At 56.6% G+C, this 19,099-nt stretch overlaps 1 protein-coding gene across 7 annotated transcripts; it reads left to right on the forward strand.

The window, feature by feature from the left end:
* Positions 1-2,195: 2,195 nt before the first annotated feature.
* Positions 2,196-18,656, forward strand: EXOC7 (exocyst complex component 7). Of its 7 annotated transcripts, XM_044378716.3 has the most exons (21): positions 2,206-2,326; positions 2,520-2,585; positions 3,919-4,103; positions 4,297-4,402; positions 6,855-7,077; positions 8,484-8,651; positions 11,040-11,132; positions 12,046-12,114; positions 13,083-13,228; positions 13,502-13,654; positions 13,892-13,990; positions 14,287-14,349; positions 14,606-14,672; positions 15,373-15,411; positions 16,167-16,232; positions 16,499-16,619; positions 16,839-16,934; positions 17,662-17,725; positions 17,956-17,997; positions 18,108-18,241; positions 18,482-18,656. In XM_044378716.3, exons 1-21 carry the CDS (start codon positions 2,267-2,269, stop codon positions 18,582-18,584), a joined length of 2,163 nt encoding a protein of 720 aa, XP_044234651.1. In that variant the 5' UTR covers positions 2,206-2,266; the 3' UTR covers positions 18,585-18,656. The 7 variants fall into 7 exon arrangements, with proteins under 7 accessions (XP_026339883.1, XP_026339884.1, XP_044234652.1 ...); XM_044378717.3 differs by lacking the exon at positions 12,046-12,114 and having other exon boundaries at positions 2,197-2,326; XM_026484097.4 differs by lacking the exon at positions 15,373-15,411.
* The last annotated feature ends 443 nt before the right edge of the window (positions 18,657-19,099 follow it).

The raw sequence follows: 19,099 nt of genomic DNA on the forward strand, positions 1-19,099 counted from the left end.
CCTCTGCCTGCTGCTCCCCCACTTGTGCTCTCTCTCTCTCCCTCTCTCTCAAATAAATTTTAATAAATTTATTTGAGAGAGAGGAGAATACTTTAAACTCATCTTTCATTCTGTTTACCTTTTACTAGGTATGATTGTCATAAATATAACCTGCTTTTTACAATGGATTTTCTTGAAAATCAGATTGGTGGTTTTGCATAGCAACAAACAGCACTCCTGAGTCACCCAGCATGGGGAGGCGGGGCGCAGCCTCAGGTCTGTCCTCTCCCAGCCAGCTGTGTTGACTTAGTGCCCCTGAGCTCTCTGAGCCTGAGCTTCCTCATCTGCAGAAGGGAGACAACAGCTGTGCCTGACTTGTAAGTTTATTGTGAGGATTAGACAAGATAACGAGTAAGGATGGTGTTTGTAACAGAGATGGACAAACAGAAGGCTCTCAATATAGGATAGCTGGCTACCAAATTACACTCAGTGAAGGAATTTGAGAAAATACAAAAAAGCACACGGCTATGTAGTTTATTTGCAAAAAATGCAATGATGTTGTGCCAAGTTCAAAGTATTTGTCCATGAGCGTAGGGACCCTAAGACTTACAGAGCAAGACGTTATCAATATTTTTCTTGATCATCTACCGTGGGCTAGGTGCTGTTCAGAGAGGCAGGCTCTCTGGGCTGCTCCACCGACTCCAGAGTCCCTTTACCGTAGCCCTCCAGGCCCTCACTCTGTACTGTGGCACCTAACTGTTTAAACTTTCCCCTTAGTTCTCAGTCAGGACTGCATAGACTGCCCAGTGAGATCATCCCATGTGCCCTCCCACAACGACTCTGCCTTTTTATCTCCGTCATCTGCAACAGGGCTGCACTTGGAGATTTCCTTCAATCCCACTTTCCTGGCCACCCACCAGATCTGAGATTGTTGCCCTGCCCCAGCAGAAGAGCTGCCCAATCCCTCTCCAGGCTCCGGGTCCCATTTCTTCCTCCTCTTGGATGTGGTGGGTCCTGCAGGGGCCTTGGGAACACTGCGGCTTGGTACCCAAAATATTGTCCCCCACCAGCATACACCTTGTTGTCTATCCCTTTCTGCTTGGATGCCATATCCACAGAGCAACTGAGCAAAGCCACTTAGCTATTCACCTCTCCAAGGACTAGGGCTGCAGGCAGGGTGGGCAGGGAAAGGATGGAGGAAGGAGTGACATTAGGTTTTGCAGGAGCTGAGTCTTGGGGTGAGAGCTGAACATCCAGGCCTGCAGGAACCTTGATCCAGGAGTGTCCCCACTGGAGTTGTGGTTAGAGGAGGCTCTGGGCAGAGGAGTTAATTCTGTTTTGGAACTCTGGAGAAGGGGCCCTGCCAGCCCTCCAAGCCTTTCTGATTGCCCCCAAAGCCTCTATGAGAAATGCTCCCTGTGTGTCTAAAGCGGGGCAGACAGGGAACCATCTCTTTAACTGACAATAGTTAAGGGTCTGGGCCCAATCCTTCATACAGGTTTGAGGTCTTCCAGCCTTCCCCTTGCACCTTTTCCAGATCTAGGTGAGCTCCCAGCAGAAGACACTTCACCAGCAGCCAGGTTCCCAACAAATAAAACCACAGAGCTCTCTCCAAGACAGACGCTCTAGGGTGACGCTTGGACAGCACGCTCCAAGCCCCCTGGGGACCGATGCTCCGAGGACGCCGCCAGCCAGCCCCGGGACTTTGGCTGGGCTCTACCCAAGCCAGGTTCATGGTTACGGATGCCACCGGGGCCATGGGCGACCACTGTCCCCATCCCCCAGCTCGGGGCTTGCACACAAGGCCCGCCCCATACTTTTGCGTAATGCAGGGCCGAAGGACGAATCGACTACACAAGCCCCTGGTTCATGAAATGGCCACCTGTTCAGCACCTGTTCAGCGTGTGACACGCTCTGTGCTGAGGTCTGCGGGGAACGCGACATCCGTGCCTGGACACAAAATGCGAACTAGGGAAACAAACTTGCGGCCTTCTCCAGCAGCCTTTGTCAGAACGGTCGGCCTTCACACGAAGACCGCAAGTGAACTCCAGCCGTCCCGCCGAGGGAGCTGTGAACCTTCTCTGACAAGGCAGAGCTCCCGCACTGACCACACCCAAGATGGCCACCTGCCCAGGCCCATTATTCAGCTCCGCTTGCCACTCCCAATATGGCACCACTAGCGCTCTACGGGGCGGGGCTAAGGGCGGAAGTGGGTGTGGCAGGGACGGGAGCCGAGAGGGCACCCAGAGACAAGGCGCAGGGCAGTGGAAGCCGCTGGGCCGAGGCGATGATTCCCCCGCAGGAGGCGTCCGCCCGGCGGCGGGAGATCGAGGACAAGCTGAAGCAGGTGAGGCTGAGGATGGAGAGCAGGTGAGGGAAGGGGACGAGATGCGGGCCAGGGCATTTACTTAGGGAGGAGGCAGGGCTGGGAGGGAGCACTCCCTGCGAAGAGATAGGGTAGGGGGCGAGGCCGTGGGGCTGGGACGCGATGTTCTTTAGCCTCCAGCTTTTTGTGATATGCTCCCCTCTGCTTCCCCCAGGAGGAGGAGACGCTGTCCTTCATCCGAGACAGCCTGGAGAAGAGCGACCAGCTCACCAAAAACATGGTGAGTAACCCCTCAGGTGGGAGGGGCAGACAGGCCTCCAGACTGGAGGAGAGCCCTTTTTACATAAAGCCAGGGGTTCGAGCCTGGGTCCTGATGGTGGTAATGTGTGGGTTTCTCTAGCAGCAGTGTGGGGTGTCTCTTCTGTGGCTCCCTTCCCCTTTTTTGCCCCTTCACTGAGGATGCCGCAGCCCCTGCTGGCACAGACATTCAGCTTTCTGTCCAAGCTCTCCATTCTTCGTTCTCTCCTTCCGCAGACATTTAGCAAGACTGACAGGTGGGCTGGGTACTGGTCGTGTGTCATCCTCAATTCAGGTGATGATCAGAGGACAAGGGTGACCTGAGATTTTGAGATTACTGAGGGCAGGGAAAACTCAGCCTTCACCTCAGAGGGCTTTAGGCATAAAAGGAGCTTTGAAATCCGAGCTGGGATCTGGTCCTCGCCCCTCCACTTATTTCTGAGTGGCTCCTGACTGGTAACACTGAGCTTCAGTCTACTGAAACAGGCAATGCCAACCTCCCAGCACGGCTGCGAGGTCATAGGAGCCAATGCGTGGGAATGCATCTTGCACCTGGTCTACAACAGGTGCTCAGCAAATAGGAGTTTCCTTCCCAATTTCTAGAGGAGACTGGAAAAGCTCGTATTGAGTAGATACAAACTTTGGGTATGTGTTTAGGAACACAGCCTTAAAGTCCTAGTCCTTATTTAATGAGATTCGGCCTTAGAGAGGGTTTTGAGGGTACTGGCAATGCATTTGAGGTTACCCTGTGTGAAACTACTTCCTGTTCAGTCTAGGAAAGCTTCAGAGAGAAGTGAAATTGAGATTTGGCTTCAGAGGGTGGAAGGGAAGCTATCCTGGGGTGATTATCTTAGAAGGAGTTCATTTGATGCATGGTTTGCCTTCAAGTCAAACTTCGTCCAGTTTATTTGGACCACCTCCTATGTGCTGTCCACATGGTAGGTGCTGGGGATACAGTGGCGAACACATACGCCCTATCCCTTTCTCATGGACTTTACTATCTAAAAAATCAGAGGAGAGGCGCCTGGGTGGCTCATTCGGTTGGGCATCTGCCTTCGGCTCAGGTCATGATCCTAGGGTCCTGGGATCGAGCCCCGCACTGGGCTCCCTCCTCAGCGAGGGGCCTGCTTCTCCCTCTCCCACTCCCGCTGTTTGTGTTCTCTTTCTCTCTCTGTCAAAATAAATAAATAAAATCTTTTTTAAAATAAAGGAAGGAAGAAAACCAGAGGAAAGGCAGCAAATGTCAAAGACCTCGTGGGTGGGTGGAAGCAGTCCTAGGACAACCGTGAGTCCTGAGACTGGGCTGTCCCCTGCAGGTGTCTATTCTGTCATCCTTTGAGAGCCGCCTTATGAAGCTGGAGAACTCTATCATCCCTGTGCACAAGCAGACAGAGAACCTGCAGCGGCTGCAGGAGAATGTTGAGAAGACTCTCTCCTGCCTGGACCATGTCATCAGCTATTACCATGTGGCCAGTGACACTGAGAAAATCATCAGGGAGGGGTGAGCTAAGGCCAGAGGCTCACACTGCTAACACCTCTTGGGCCAGCGACGCTAGACTTCAGATGGGAGGGTTTGAACGTATTTGAGCCTGGAGTCCCCTGTGTTAACGCTCTTCTCTTCCAAACACCGTTCTCGTGGTCCTTCATCTTCATCTTCCATCTGCTCGGGGTGACGCAGCTCTTTTCCTTCACAGCCCCGCAGGCAGGCTGGAGGAGTACCTGGGGAGCATGGCCAAGATCCAGAAGGCTGTGGAGTATTTCCAGGACAATAGCCCAGACAGCCCAGAGCTCAACAAAGTGGTGAGGGGCCAGCGGGCTAATGTGGGAGGTTTGGAGACACCAGTCCCCGCCCTGGTCTCATGAGGGACACTGGACCAGCTTAACGGAGAACATGGTGGGAGAAACGGTAGTACATAATACAGTGTGCGTACTGTAGGCACTAAGAGGCCTGCCTCGGAAATTATAGCTGTGCATCCTTAATACATTTTTCTAATTTAAACTATGAATTACATATCAAATATAAATCTAACATTTGATTTTTATACATACGTTTGTGTTTTTCTCTGTTGTGGTAAAAAATCCGTGATATGAAATTTACCATTTTAACCATTTTTAAGTGAACAGTCCAGCGGCATTAAGTACATTCATGTTGTGCGCCTGCTACCACCATCCGTCTCCAGAACTCTTTCCATCTTCCCGGAGTGAAACTCTTACCCACTAAACACTAACTTATTCCTCCCTTCCCCCAGCCCCTGGCAACCATCTTTCTCCTTTCTATCTCTATGAATTTGACTCCTCTAGAAACCTGCATTCGTGTTTTCATGTTTGGTTTTTTTGTTTTCTCTTTGTGTTTAAGTATTAGAGGCTGTAGGTGACCAGAGCAAGATGGGGTAATGCTGGGAAGTGAGGTTTACTCAAGGCACCGAGGGAAGGGGAGAATACAGACAGGAGAAATGGTGGGAGCAGAGCCCCAGACATCCCAGACCGGGAAGAATATTAGAGGAAGGGCCAGCTTGGACCCAGTCACCTGGCATGCCTTCCTGGTGGCACCACAGTTCTCGCCCTGAGTGCGTGTCTCGCCCAGAAGAGGGAGTAAGCTGAGAAACGGAAGATGGGAACCTGGCCTTTCTCGAACCTGGAAGCTTTTGCTTAGAGCAGCACTTCCCAGTGTTTCTCCCATCAGGGTCTGTGATGGAAATGAAGACATTCATATGTCACACTGGGTTGAACTGGTAACCAGCCAGTGGTCTCTAGCCACCCAAGGCCCAGCCTCCTTGCCTGGAGGACCGATGGGATCAATATCTTGGCATACCAGTCACCAGTGGGGACACACCAGTGTCGTCAGTGCACTGCAGCCCGTGGGTGGGGGGCCTGTCTTGAGATTGGGGTGTCAGGGATCTTTGTTTTGGGGGTCACGGCCAAGTTTGGGTCGTAGAGTGAGGAGCTGTACTAGAACTTGGGTGTGGGGGTGGGGTGGAGACAGAGAATGCAGAAGACGTGAGCCATAGATCTCCCTAAGAGGACATCCTCCTCTTTCAAGCAGGGACACTCCAACTCCTTGCTCTCTCGTCTTCGAAACATCTTGTTTGCGATTTAATTCACATTCCATAACATTTACTCACTTCTAGTACAATCACAGAGTTGCACAATATCACCGGAACCGATTTGAGAATACTTTCATCACCCAAACAAGAACCCCGGCAAAAAAAAAAAAGAACCCCGAACCCATTGACAGCCACTCCCCTCAGCAGCTCTCCCCAATCACGCAGCCTCTGCTAGTCACTGGTCTACACTCTGTTTCTCCAGATCTGTCTATTCCGGGCTTCTCATAGGAATGGAATCGTATAATATGTGACCTTTTATGTCCGCCTTCTTTTGCTTCACATAATGCTTTGAAGGTTCGGGCACGTGGTGGTTCGTGTCCGTTCTTCATTGGTGGTGTGGCTGAGGAATGTCCAGTTGTGTGGATGGACCACGTTTGCCACTTGATGGACGTTCCACTTTTTGCCAGTTACGAATAATGCTGCTGTGAACCTTCACGTGTACTCTTGTGTGGATGGATGTTTCCTGTTCTCTTGTATGTTCTGTCTGTCTCTTATCAGGTGTATAATTTTTGGATGTTTTCTCTCATCCTGTGGGTTGTCTTCTTACTTTTTTGATGGTGTCATTTGCAGGACAGAAGCTTTTCATTTGACAAAGTTCCATTTATCTGGGTTTTTTCTTCTGCAAGCCCTTTTTCTTTTTCTCTTTTTTTAAATTTTTTTATGTAGTGTTCCATGATTCATTGTTTGTGTATAACACCCAGTGCTCCATGCCATGCGTGCCCTCCTTAATACCCTTCACCAGGCTAGCCCATCCCCCCACCTCCCTCCCCTCTGAAACCCTCAGTTTGTTTCCCGGAGTCCATAGTCTCTGATGGTTCGTCTCCCCCACTGATTTACCCCCGCTTCATTTTTCCCTTCCTTCTCCTAATGTCCTCCCTGCTATTCTGCAAACCCTTTTCTAGCAAGAAGACACAGTGGTGGCCCAGTGGGAAAATCATTGGCCAATATTTGTGAAGCACCCGCTTCTTATAAAACTTTGAGGTGCACCTGTGAACATATATTTTGAGGAAACATGAGGCAAAGACATAAGCAGAGAGCGCTTCTTGGTGTTTCTTCTCCTGGTTAAAGGAGGTGAAGGCAGAGGAGGGGCCGGCTGGATGCTGAAGCAGCCGAACCCTCTCCCTTCCTTCCTCCCGTCGTCCCCGTAGAAGCTGCTGTTCGAGCGCGGGAAGGAGTCGCTGGAGTCCGAGTTCCGCAGCCTGATGACCAGGCACAGCAAGGTCGTGTCCCCCGTGCTCATCCTGGACCTGATCAGCGGCGAGGACGAGCTGGAGGCGCAGGAGGAGGTGCCCCTGGAGCACCTGCCAGAGGGGGTGCTCCAGGACGTGACCCGCATCTCCCGCTGGCTGGTGGAGTACGGCCGCAACCAAGGTGAGAGGCCCCAGGTGGCAGGGCCAGACGGAGTGGGGGCTTTCCCCCCTTTATTTCTTTAATCCACCTAGATTTCTTTTCATAAAGAGACGTTTAATAGGAAATGATATACGAGAAATCAATCTGTGGCTTACAGGACTGTGTGACCATGTCCACGGCTCCTCAGCTGCACTTTGGGGGGCTTTGGGCTCAGCAGGAAATTTTTAGAGAGAAGACGGAGGCCAGTGGGCAGCCTCCAGATCCCTGGGCTTTGGCCCATTTTTTACACTGGGGCTCCTTGCAACACATCGGTTGGGAAGTGCTGAAATGCAGTGTTTTCGTGCCCGTTTGCATTGTTGGATTATCCGTTCTCCAGTATCGATAGAAAGTGCTGCAGTGAGCGTACTTATGTGGTTGCGTTCCTTATGTAGGGAGTTCTTTGAGTGTTTTCTCAACGATGCCACTATCAGGTAGAAGTGTCCGAACAGCTTTGTCCCTTTCTGCCTTTGCAAGCTCCTCTCCAGGTGGGTGGGGCCAGTCCAAAGAGCCATTCACGGTCCCATGGCTCTGTCTTCTTCATTAATTTTATTTATCTTAGGGCTGTCACGGTCCTTTTTTAGAAAAGTTGCATGTCACGAATGGCTAAAGATGTAGTGTGTTTTTCATTCACTGACATTCATTGTCTCTTTACCTCTAAATTGCTCACATTCTTTGATCCCTTACCAAGGTGAACCTCGATGTTAATTTTATTTATTTATTTTTAAAAAGATGTTATTTATTCATTTGAGAGAGTGTGCGCACGCAGGGGGGAGGGGCAGAGGGAGAGTCATAAGCAGATTCCCCGCTGTGTGTGGAGCCCGACGCAGGGCTCGATCTCACAACGCATGAGATCATGCCCTGAGCTGAAACCAAGAGTCGGACATTCAACTGACTGAGCCACCGAGGTGCCCCCTAATTTTATTTTATTATTATTATTTTTAAAGATTTTATTTATTTATTTCTCAGAGAGACAGCCAGCGAGAGAGGGAACACAAGCAGGGGGAGTGGGAGAGGAAGAAGCAGGCTTCCCAGCGGAGCAGGGAGCCTGATACGGGTCTCGATCCCAGAACGCCGGGATCACGCCCTGAGCCGAAGGCAGACGCTTAACGACTGAGCCACCCAGGCGCCCCCCTAATCTTATATTTTTTATCGAAAAGAACCTTTACCTACAAAACTTACTTAGCAGTTCTGTTGGGGGATATTTTCCCTTTTAAGATGGCTTGATTTGGGACCAGGCTCTGTGGGTGGCTGGGAGCCATAGCCGATGCTAGGAAAGAGTTAGCAAACTGAAAGAGTGGGTTCTACTGCTGCTCTGCCCACTGCCTCTAGAGGGGACAGAGAGGCAGGGACCCCAGCTGCCACAGCTCTGTCACCCCCTCTCTCCTCAGATTTCATGAATGTCTACTACCAGATTCGCTCCAGCCAGCTAGACCGCTCCATCAAGGGCCTGAAGGAACATTTCCGGAAGAGCAGTTCTTCCTCTGGGGTTCCCTACTCCCCTGCTATCCCCAACAAGAGGAAAGACACGCCCACCAAGAAACCCATCAAGAGGCCAGGTGAGCCCCCACCCCGGCCCAGTAAGCCCCAGCCAGAAAGCTGTGGGACCTGCTTGGCCTTTGGCACCTTGGGGTTAGCAGCGTCGGCCCCTCCAGAGCTTGTCTTCACGGTGACCCCCGACTGTAGGTACAGAGGACAGAAAGCAGGTGTCTCCCCATCTAGCAAGGCCCCATCTACTGAGGCTCCATGCTCCAGGTGAAATGTCCTTGCACGTCAGCGCAGCCTGGCTGTCCCGGGCTGCCGAGCGACACTGTCTTCAGCTGAAGGAGAGGCTAGGATGTTGCAGGGCGAGGGACCGCCAGGAGCCGCGTCAGGGAGAGAAAGCTCGAGAGCCAGGGGCCGCTTCCACCATCACCCACAGTGCCGAGCTGTGGCTGCAGGGACTTGCCCAGCAGGGCCTGTGGGACCCACCCCTGTGACAGCAGGCTGTGTGTCGCGTGTTTCTTGCCTGTGCCCCTCAGAGAACACCTGCTCCTGCTCAGGCCTTTCACTGGGGTTTGGAAAAAGGGCAGCGTAGAGGCTGCCCTCAGGGGCCCAGGCGAGCAGAGGACTGGTGGCCCCCGCAGGAGGCGCACCGCCTCCTCCCCTCCAGTGCGGATCTCCTGGCCGTCACCCAAAAACCTGCTCCTAACAGTGACTGTGCCGAGCCTGGGCCGCAGCTGCCGGCTCTCGGTCTGTCCCTGTGCCTCTGTGCGTTGGGCAGGGGCTGTCTCCCTGTGAGGCTATGAGGCTGCCTCCCTCTGCTGGTCTGGGCTCTCTTCCCCATCTCTAATCTGACAGGCCGACGGTGGGAGGGCCCACACCCGGTCTGCACCACCCCCGGAGTGCTGGCTGGCCATGGCGGGGCTCACGGTGGGCCTAGTCCGTCTTTGGCTTATGGGCCCCAGAGGGAGACTCAGGCGGTGAGGATCCCTGTGGTTGCTGCAGAGTTTCAAGAGTTGTCAGCAGCCGGGGGTCAGGACCGATGGGAAGTAGGGAGCCAGGTCCCTGGTACATCCGCTCCTGGCTCGGGGGAGAGGAACAGGGAGGGCTCAGTTGGTCGGTAATTTAATACCAATCTCAGCGTCTCCGAGGTCATTGGGCACCTGATGTTTCTGACGGCTGCCCGATCAGTGTCCCCGGTCCCCATCCCCACCAGCATGCCCGTGTGTGGGCTCATCTGCTGCTGGTCGGCTGCGGGGCAGGAATCCGATTCGCTCATTAGCAGGACAGCTCACTGAACGGGGAGAACACAGGGAGACAGATGCTGCGCCGGGGCCCTGAACTTGGTCATTAGTAGCTAATTGTCACATGGGCCAAACAGAAAGAAAGGAGTCACTCCAGACCTTGTCCCTTCTCCCCCAGCTTTTTGGGGGGCTGCCAGAACGCAGGCAGCCTCACTGTGTTCAGAAACACGGCTGGGGCTGAGGGACGCAGGAATCTCCAGAGAAGACGGACCAGAGTTACGTGGGGGGGCCTCCTCCCTGCTCCCGGTGCATTTTATTAACAAGGCAGCTGTCCTCGTCTATTTTAAATGCTATTTTATTTCCCCCATTTTCTGCCCTGAGATGTCTCATTCCCACAGAGGTGGCTGACCCCGGAGGCTGTAGGCGCTGTGGTTTTGTTTTTGTTGATTTCATGTGTGATACTAACTGTTGTTTTTTTCCTCCATGCTGAGAGCATGCCCCTGTCTCCCGTCCTGCCTCCGGCTCTGTGTGGTGGCTTCTATTAACCCCCGACCGAGCTTCTGAGTTTTCTCCGATTGCTTTGGGGGTTCAGGTGGCTTTGGTGCACGGGGCCAGGCTGCCTCAGGGTCTCCAAGCCTTCTATCTTGGGCACCCCTCTCCCAGGAAGCTCAGTCCTGTCTCACCAACTCCCAGCCTCTGCTTTCCGTCGACCTCCGTGTGTCCACTTCCCAGCACTGAGCATGCCCGGAACTCTGCCTCCTAGTGTTTTGGGCCTCAGGGGTCCCCAGACTCCGCCAGCCAGGCTGTGCCCTCTGGGTGTGAGAGCTTCATCGCCAGCGCCTCCATCCTGAGCCCTGGTCTGTTCCGACTTAAATGCCACTCAGTAGTGTTTTTTGGTTTTGGCTTCTCCTGATGGATCTTTGCCCATCTCATCTCCTTCACCCGCTGCACTTCCTAAAGAGAATTCAAATCCAGAAAAATGAGGGTCAGGAGCAGAATCAGGAGCCCTGTGTGGGGCACGCCCCGTGCCCGTTCCTTCCTGTCCATCCGCAGCACCTCCGGGGGTCCTGGAACGGGCCTGCTGGAGAGATGGCGTGTGGGCATGCTCACTGTTGGGGGGCCGGGTGTGGGGCTTGGGGGGGCAGGTGGAGGCCCGCTGCTGTTTTCTCTCACTCATTTCCTAGGTCTTCTTGTCTCCTCTCTGTGTGGCTCTGGTGACAGGGACGATCCGTAAGGCTCAGAACCTTCTGAAACAGTATTCCCAGCATGGTCTAGATGGGAAAAAGGGGGGTTCTAACCTCATTCCTCTGGAAGGTAATCACCCTGTGTTCTTCTCCTGTTCCCTCCTCCTCCACCATGTGTCCACTCTCGTGGCAGGGCAGAGCCTCCAAGCCCCCAGGAGGGCCGTGGGAGAGTCCGTGAGAGGGGAGCAGGGGTGGGGGCAGCAGGTCCCCAGTGCCACTCACTCCAGCTGGCACAGGGCAGGTGTCGTGGCCTTGGCCTGGTCCTGTCTGGCTGACGGCAGCTCTGCCCTCCCTGAGGCCTCCTACTCCCTCCCTCACTGTCTCTGTCCTCATGTCCTGTTTGAACTCGGAGAAAGTTCTTTGTCACGGGCAGCCCTTTCACGCTCAGACCAGCAGTGGCAGGACCAAGCTGGCCTAGGCCTCCGGGCCGCTCCTCCTCCTCCAGCTTTAGAAAGGGGAGTGTGTGCCTCGAGGGGGATGGGCAGCCTGTAGGCCACGTCCCTCCTTGCCTCCTGTCAGAGGAAGGGCAGCCCTGCCCTGGTGGACCTGACCCTTCTTCCAAAGAATAACCCCGGGGAGCCAAAGGAGGCTGTCCCGTACACTCAGCAGTGACATTTCTCTAACTGCGAGTCTCCCAAATATGGTGAGGTGGGCAAGCCCCCTGGGGCCAAGCATCAGACCCTCCGCAGCTGCCGGAAGCTCTCCAGAACCCTCCTTGGTCGTCCCTCAGGCTTTCTCTTAGCCTCGGGCTTGGAGAACCAGCTCTTGAGGTCTGGGGCACTGCAAGTCAGGCTTGAAATGGCTGTTCCCAAGGTGGTCTGCGGCAGAGGAGGGGCTCAGAACCCTCTCTGGTGCCCCTTTCCCTGCCCTCCCATCTCACGTCCCCTCCTGGAGATCGAGGGCTTCTTCCCTGTCCCCAAGGGGCAGCCCGCCCGGCCCCTGGATAAACGCTGCTTGTGTCTGTACGGCCGACGTCTCGCTAGGTCACGAGCATGATTTCCGAGTTAAGCACCTGTCCGAGGCCCTGAACGACAAGCACGGGCCGCTGGCTGGTGAGTACCGCAGCCCAGCCCGAGGGCAGCTGCTGCTGCCTTGGCCGCGGTCCCCAGAGGGCTTTGCTCTGAGGATGAGCCAGGCCTGTTTGCCTCTCTCTCTCAAGTCTCTCTTTTGGGCACTAGGTCTCCTTGCCTCTCTCCAGATGGGAGTGTGTGCCTGGCTCTCAGGGCCTGGGCCAAGGGGAGAAGCTGCCGCCACTTCAAGGTGGCTCCCTGGAGGGCAGGGAGCCCTGACATCTGACTCCAACAACAGCTCCAAAGCTCTGACTCGGAGCCCGTTCCTTTGCTTATGGGACCAGGTTGCCTGCGGGCGCCCCTTGCCCCAGCCTCCGCTGGTGGGACCCGGGTCTCCTGGGGCAGCTGACCAGCAGGAAGCCCTACCTTTCTGGGACTCATCGCCCCTTCTCAAAGTTTGACCCCATGCCAGTTAGCCTCCTAGGCCATTGACCACTGCCTTCTTAGACATTCCAGAAGGTCTGGAGGGGCTGAGAACTGCCTTCGGTGGCCCGGCATTTTCTCAGATGGGTGACCACGGTGCCTGCCTCCTTGAGGTGGGCACTGCCATTCACCTACCCCAGCCGCCCTCCTTCTGGTACAATTCAGAATCCTCAGTCCCGGGGACAGGTACACTGTAGCCAGGAAGCCAGTTTAGGGCCCTTTCCCTCTTTATCCGTTCATCCGTCTCCCCACCGCCTCTAGTACCTGATGTCTGGGACATAAACATGGTCTGGCAGAGCTGAGAACGAAGCCGGGACAAAGGCTGGGTTCAGCGCCGTGTTTTCCCTTCAAAGCGGTCGGGCTCGCTGGAATCCTCTAAGCTTTCTGCCAGAACAGTTGGCCTCCTCCCCATCTGCTGCCGGCCTGGGCTACAGGCCAGGAGCTGGGGAGACCCAATGCCCCCCCCCCCCAGCAGGGAGCGTGGCTGCCTCCAGACCAGCCTCTCAGGGACACTGCTGTCCCCCCAGGGAGAGACGACACGCTGGACGTGGAGACCGACGCCTACATTCACTGCGTCAGTGCCTTCGTCAAGCTGGCCCAGAGCGAGTACCAGCTGCTGACGGACGTCATCCCCGAGCACCATCAGAAAAAGACCTTTGACTCCCTGATCCAGGTCCTGCCCCGCCCTGCCCTGTTTCTGGGCCCCGACCAGATGCCCCCGCAAAAGCTGCTGCTGCGGAAGCTGGAGCTCGGGCCAGACCTGCCGTCCAGTAGCCTTCAGCTAGAGCCACTGCCTCCACTGTGGGGGGGGGGGGGCTCCCCACTGCCGTCTCCCGCTGAGGCATGCTGCTTCCCCCAGCCCCTCCAGCGGCCCTGACCGTCCCTGGGAGGCAGCTGTCACCACTCTGCCCCCTCTGTGAGCTGCGTCCTCGCTCTGCTCTCTCAGGATGCGCTGGACGGGCTGATGCTCGAAGGGGAGAACATTGTGTCTGCTGCCCGGAAGGCCATCATTCGGCACGACTTCTCCGCCGTGCTCACTGTCTTCCCCATCCTGCGTCACCTGAAGCAGACCAAGCCTGAGTTTGACCAGGTGCTCCAGGTATGTGGATGGGGGAGACCCTTAGAGACCCAAGGGGGGGACCTGTGCTGCCTGGCCTGGCCTCTCAAGGGAAGCACCTTCTCCGCCCTCACAGCTCTGCTCTGAAGGTGAACGGAAGCAGCTTCTGCAGGGCCTTGGGCAAGGGGACCCACTCGCGGGGTGACGGAACAGGAGGGGAGGCCCTGCAGGGAGGGGCAGGGGAGCTGGGGTCCGCTCTGCAGCTGTGTGCTTCCTTAGGGTACTGCCGCCAGCACCAAGAACAAGCTGCCGGGCCTCATCACCTCCATGGAGACCGTTGGAGCCAAGGCCCTGGAGGACTTTGCCGACAACATCAAGGTGCTCTCCCTCTCTCCGGGGCCACCTGCGGCCCTAGGAGCTGTGGGCAGGACCGCCAGGGACCTGTCTCAGGAGCTCCTGCAGAGGGCAGGCCACCAAGAGGGGCTGCTAGTCTCCTGTCAGTACCCACTGGCCTCCCTTTCTTTCCCAGGGGCTGCGGAGCCCCCAGGGGGTGACGCTCCTGCCCCATTTTCCTGTCCTGTCTCACTGGCCCGCGTGCCTGAGGGCCCTGACCCCCGTCTGCCAGGAGGCGGCACCAAGAGCAGGTTCCGGAAGCGGGGCTGTTCTTTCCACAGAATGATCCGGACAAGGAATACAACATGCCCAAGGATGGCACTGTGCATGAGCTCACAAGCAACGTAGGTGCTGCCCAAGGTCTCCTGGGGAGGGAAGGGGGCCCGGCGTGGCCCAGAGCTGGCATGCTGGTGGCGGGACGGATGGCAAAGTACTTAGTGTCTCCAGTAGGGCAGGAAGCTTGCCACCACCCTTTTCACGGGACAGACTCCTGGCCCTGCACTTGCCCGGGAATGGTCCAAGGGGGTGCGTTTGGGAGGAGATCTGATCTTGAGGTCCTGCCTTTGACCTTCTTCCTGGACCTGTTTTCTCCCCACACAGGCCATCCTCTTCCTACAGCAGCTCCTGGACTTCCAGGAGACGGCAGGGGCCATGCTGGCCTCCCAAGGTACTTGGCATCTCCCAGTGGGGCCCCCTTCCCGTCCCCCACTCCTCCCTCTTGTCTGGAGACATGGGGTGACTGGCCACTTCTGGGAGAGATCCCCTCCAGCCCTGTGGAGTGGGGTTTGACTGTGCCTTTCCTGACCCGACCTCCCTCCCTTCTTGCTCCTTCCACCGTCCTCGCTCTGGAGAGTGGCACTCCCTGGTTCGAAGATGCCCTGCCTGCCTCGCCCCTCCTTCCGCATTTCTCCACCTGCTCTTGTGTTCGCCTGTCCTCCCGATTAGTCTCACACAGCTGACCGTTCCGTGGGCTGGCGTCTCAGGGCCAGCCTGGTGTCTTCCCACTGACCGCTGCCCTGTCACTGGAGCTGGGGAGGTTGGCATGGAAGGAGGTTGGCATTTCTGAGCACTGAGACCCAACCCAATTTGTTGGGGCCCCCGGGCCCTCCCCCTCCCTCCATTCTGGGGGTGAGGGAGCCAGGAGCGGCCTCTGGCCTGCAGTTCTCCAGATCCCCACTTGGCTGTGTGCTCCCTCACCTTCAAGGGTCCAGCCGGGGTGTGTCCTGCTGTCTGTGTTCTGGCTGTCGCGGGGAGGGGTCTGCTTGACTCGGGGGACACGGTTTCTAACCTGTGTTTGCACTTTGCGTCTTTCTCCCTTCTTTGTCTCTCCCCCTTTCCCTCTGAGTGCACTGCCTTTCACTCCGTAGTTCTTGGGGACACATACAATATTCCTTTAGACCCCCGAGGTAAGCAGCAGGGCTCTGCAGCCCCATCCTACCCCTCTGAAACCCCATGGGTGATGTTCCTTGGGCCGGAGGCATCTGGACAGACTCAGGACATACTGGGAAGTGGGGGTCAGGGGGGACATGGGCTTTTTCGGGGTACTCCCAACTCTCTCATCTCCCTGCAGGGCCACTTTCTGTCCCTAAGCTTATCCAGGCGGCACCCTGGGTGCACCCTCCAGGCTAGCCCAGCACCTGCCTGCCCCCTCCCTCCCTATACACCGCCGCCCCCACCCCGGCCTCCTGCTTGTTCAGAGGGGCCTGGTAGAGGAGGTTGTGGGAAGTTGGGGAGAAGGGGGAGAGGCCGTAGGGAGCCCACTCTAAGACCCTGCTGTTCACAAAAGGGATAAGTGGGCCTTGTAGTAGATAGCACCCAGCATGAGTCGGGGCTGGGAGGGGGGCAGGCTTCCCACTCCTGTCCCGCCTGCCTTCCTGCCGATCACGGGCCAGCTCGTTAACCTGGCCAGCCGTCACCACAGAGGGGCTTGCCCTGGCTTCCAGGAAAGGGCTGAGAGAGAGCTCCCTGCGGCAGGCGGGAGCCCAGCAGCTCGGCACACAGCCGCCCACCCCCACCGCCTGAGCGCCTCTGCGTCCAATCTGCCTGAGGAAGGCTCAGGGGCCCCCCCAGGGTTTCCGCAGCCGCTCCTGGGGCTGAGGGAAGGCCAGAGAGGGTCCTGGCTGCTTCCCCAGCTGCAGTAACAGGCCTTCTCTCCTCCCAGAGACCAGCTCCTCCGCCACCAGCTACAGCTCCGAGTTCAGCAAGCGTCTGCTGAGCACGTACATCTGTGAGTGCCGCCCCCAGCGCCCAGCTCCCTGCCTTTTCCCTTCCTTCCTTTGCGCCCTCCCGCTACGTCCGGTCTACTCCTGACCTCGGAAATTGTGACCTAACTTCCAGTTTAGGGGCCGAGCGGGGCTGGGCAGAGGGCTCCTGAGATGGGTGGAGTCCGGAGTCAGGAGGGACAAGGGCAGGGCTTGGAGTTGGTTCGCAGGCCAGGGATTGGGTCGTTTAGGTCAGGCTGCCCGTGGATGTAGCCGCACCCTCCCTGTGCAGGTAAGGTCCTGGGCAACCTGCAGCTCAACCTCCTGAGCAAGTCCAAGGTGTACGAGGACCCGGCCCTGAGCGCCATCTTCCTGCACAACAACTACAACTACATCCTCAAGGCCCTGGAGAAGTGAGTGGCTCCCACCTGCCCCCACCCGCCCGCCCTCCCTCCCGGGGCTGCCTGTGCCCTCTGCCTGGCCAGGCGGGGAGGGCAGCGCTTTACCCCTTGGAGTCCCAGGACCTGGGGTGGTGTAGGGCAGGCCCCACGGTGCTGCTGCAGATACCAGCAACCTTTGGGCCCCCAGAGCCAGTTCGGTCCTCCTCTGCTCCCTCCCTACCCCCTCCCCAGGTCTGAGCTGATCCAGCTGGTGGCCGTGACCCAGAAGACTGCTGAGCGCTCCTACCGGGAGCACATTGAGCAGCAGATCCAGACCTACCAGCGCAGGTGGGCCCCCACCGCGTCCTCCCCGTCACCCCCACACTCGTATCCATCACTCACTCTTCCTGCCTGAGCTTCAATCAGAGTGGGGTCAGTAACGGGGAAGTGCTCCCCTGTGGGCCCAGTGCTCCCTTGGCTGTTTAACCACACGGACAGGGTGGAAAGGGAAGCCCCCACCGTCCACCACCGCCTGCTAGGGGCTGCTGTTGCCAGCCTCTCCGGAGGCTGGGTGCCAAGGCTGCCTGACAGAAGTGTGGGAACGTGAGGCCAAGCGAAGAGCAAGGCTGCAGCAGCACTTGGACTTGCTGGGCCTTGCTCTGCAGTGCTCCCACTGCTCCTCATCCTCATTTCTCCTTGGCTTGTGTGTCTCCCTTTGTGTGTTTCTTTCTGGGATTGGTCTCCGTCCTCCTTGCTTTGTCTGTCCTCTGCTCCCTCCTTTCTTTCTCATCTGCTTCTCCGGCTTTATTCTCCAGGAGATCGATGTGAAATGCAGCTGCTAGTATTTGTTCAATTTATTGAATTCCGTTTCCTCTTCTTAATTTTAAAAGCCACCAGCTTGAACATTTTCTTTTCCCAAGGAAAAAATCTCAGTTGTGCTCTGCTTAGTTGTGACCCCGATCGATTGCCAAGCTTCCCCTCCCCTAGTAGATCAAGAGATTTAAAAAACAAAACAAACCAGCCTGTCCCTGAGGCTGTCCCTCTTCTGCCTTCTGCTTCTCTCCCCACCTGGCAGCTGGTTAAAGGTGACTGACTACATCGCCGAGAAGAACCTACCTGTGTTCCAACCAGGAGTCAAGGTGGGCGGAAGGCCTGGGCTGGGAAGGGGTGTCTAGCAGATGTGATACTTTTCATCACGTCTCCGGGAAAAAATGGACAAGCATCCCGCTGGGATGAGCCAAGGATGCTTGTGGTCATCAGGGCAGCAGGAGGAAGGGCTGGGCTCAGGTGTTTGCGGGGAAGGAGCCAGTGGCCGGGCGGTTCTGCTCTGAGGAACACTTTCTCTGCCCTTTCTCCCCCCCCCCCCCAGCTGAGGGACAAGGAGCGGCAGATGATCAAGGAGCGGTTCAAGGTGAGTTGGGGTCCTCCCCCCTCCACTGCTCCCTGCGGCTGTTGCAGGGACACGGGCCCAGAGTCTTTGTCTTTGGGTCACTTCTGTATCCACCTATTTTTGGTGGCCAGGGTTTCAATGATGGCCTTGAAGAATTATGCAAGATCCAGAAGGCCTGGGCTATTCCTGACATGGAGCAGAGAGACAAGATTCGCCAAGCTCAGAAAAACATTGTCAGGGAGACCTACGGGGCCTTTCTGCACAGGTGAGCCCTCTGTCTCCACCTCCCCAGCCCTGTGCCCCTCACTTCCACTGCTGGGTCTCTGCTCTGTTCCTCTTGAAGGAAACACGGACGGGCGTGTGGGTGTGGGTGGCAGGGCCAGTGTCCTGGGCTTCGCTGTGGGGCCAGACAGGGCCGTCACTCAGGGGCACCCTGTCAGGAGCGCCCTAGGCTGAGGTGGCGCCGGGGGCTGCTAGCCTGGCCCTGACCTCAGCGCCTGGTCAGGTATGGCAGCGTGCCCTTCACCAAGAACCCGGAGAAGTACATCAAGTACCGCGTGGAACAGGTGGGCGACATGATCGATCGCCTCTTCGACACGTCTGCCTGAGCCCGCTGCTGTCCCAGCCTGGGTCTGCCAGATCAGCCATGTTCTTGCACAGATAAATCAGTGTTACCTTGCCTCTGGGCCTGGTGAGTTTGACGTCCTTTGGGACAGGGACCTTTTTCCATCCCTTCTCCAGCCCGGAGCCCTGTCCCCGAGCCCTCGAGTCCTGATCTGCGTTTCTTCCTGGAGCCCCCAGACCAGCACTCTGCCAGAATACTGGGGTTCCTTCCCGCCTTAGGTCTCCTGACCCTGAGCCTGCATGGGCCACATGATGGCTTCCAGACAGGAAGGGACAGAGAAGAAAGACAAAGGGCCTGTGCCCACAGCTCCCTCATGTATACGAGCGGGAGGGCAAACAGCCCACCTCCAGCCCAGAAACGTGGGTAGGGCCCAGAGGGGCAGGCCACAGAGCAGCTAGCGGGCATGGAGAAAAAGCAAGCGGGATTGTCCCGCTCATGGATTTAGTGCAGAAAATGTATTCCCCGTCACCCACGGTCCTGAAAGTCAGGCGTGTTCTA

This window comes from Ursus arctos, unplaced genomic scaffold (genome assembly GCF_023065955.2).
Source record: "Ursus arctos isolate Adak ecotype North America unplaced genomic scaffold, UrsArc2.0 scaffold_24, whole genome shotgun sequence".
Lineage (NCBI taxonomy): Eukaryota > Metazoa > Chordata > Mammalia > Carnivora > Ursidae > Ursus > Ursus arctos.

Bases quoted from the DNA above. Each gene is read 5' to 3' on its own strand.
- EXOC7 (XM_044378716.3), top strand. From the start codon at position 2,267: ATGATTCCCCCGCAGGAGGCGTCCGCCCGGCGGCGGGAGATCGAGGAC. The intron at 4,403-6,854 runs GTGAGGGGCCAG...TCGTCCCCGTAG, and splicing joins GCCCAGAGCTCAACAAAGTG to AAGCTGCTGTTCGAGCGCGG. The intron at 16,233-16,498 runs GTGAGTGCCGCC...CTCCCTGTGCAG, and splicing joins TCTGCTGAGCACGTACATCT to GTAAGGTCCTGGGCAACCTG.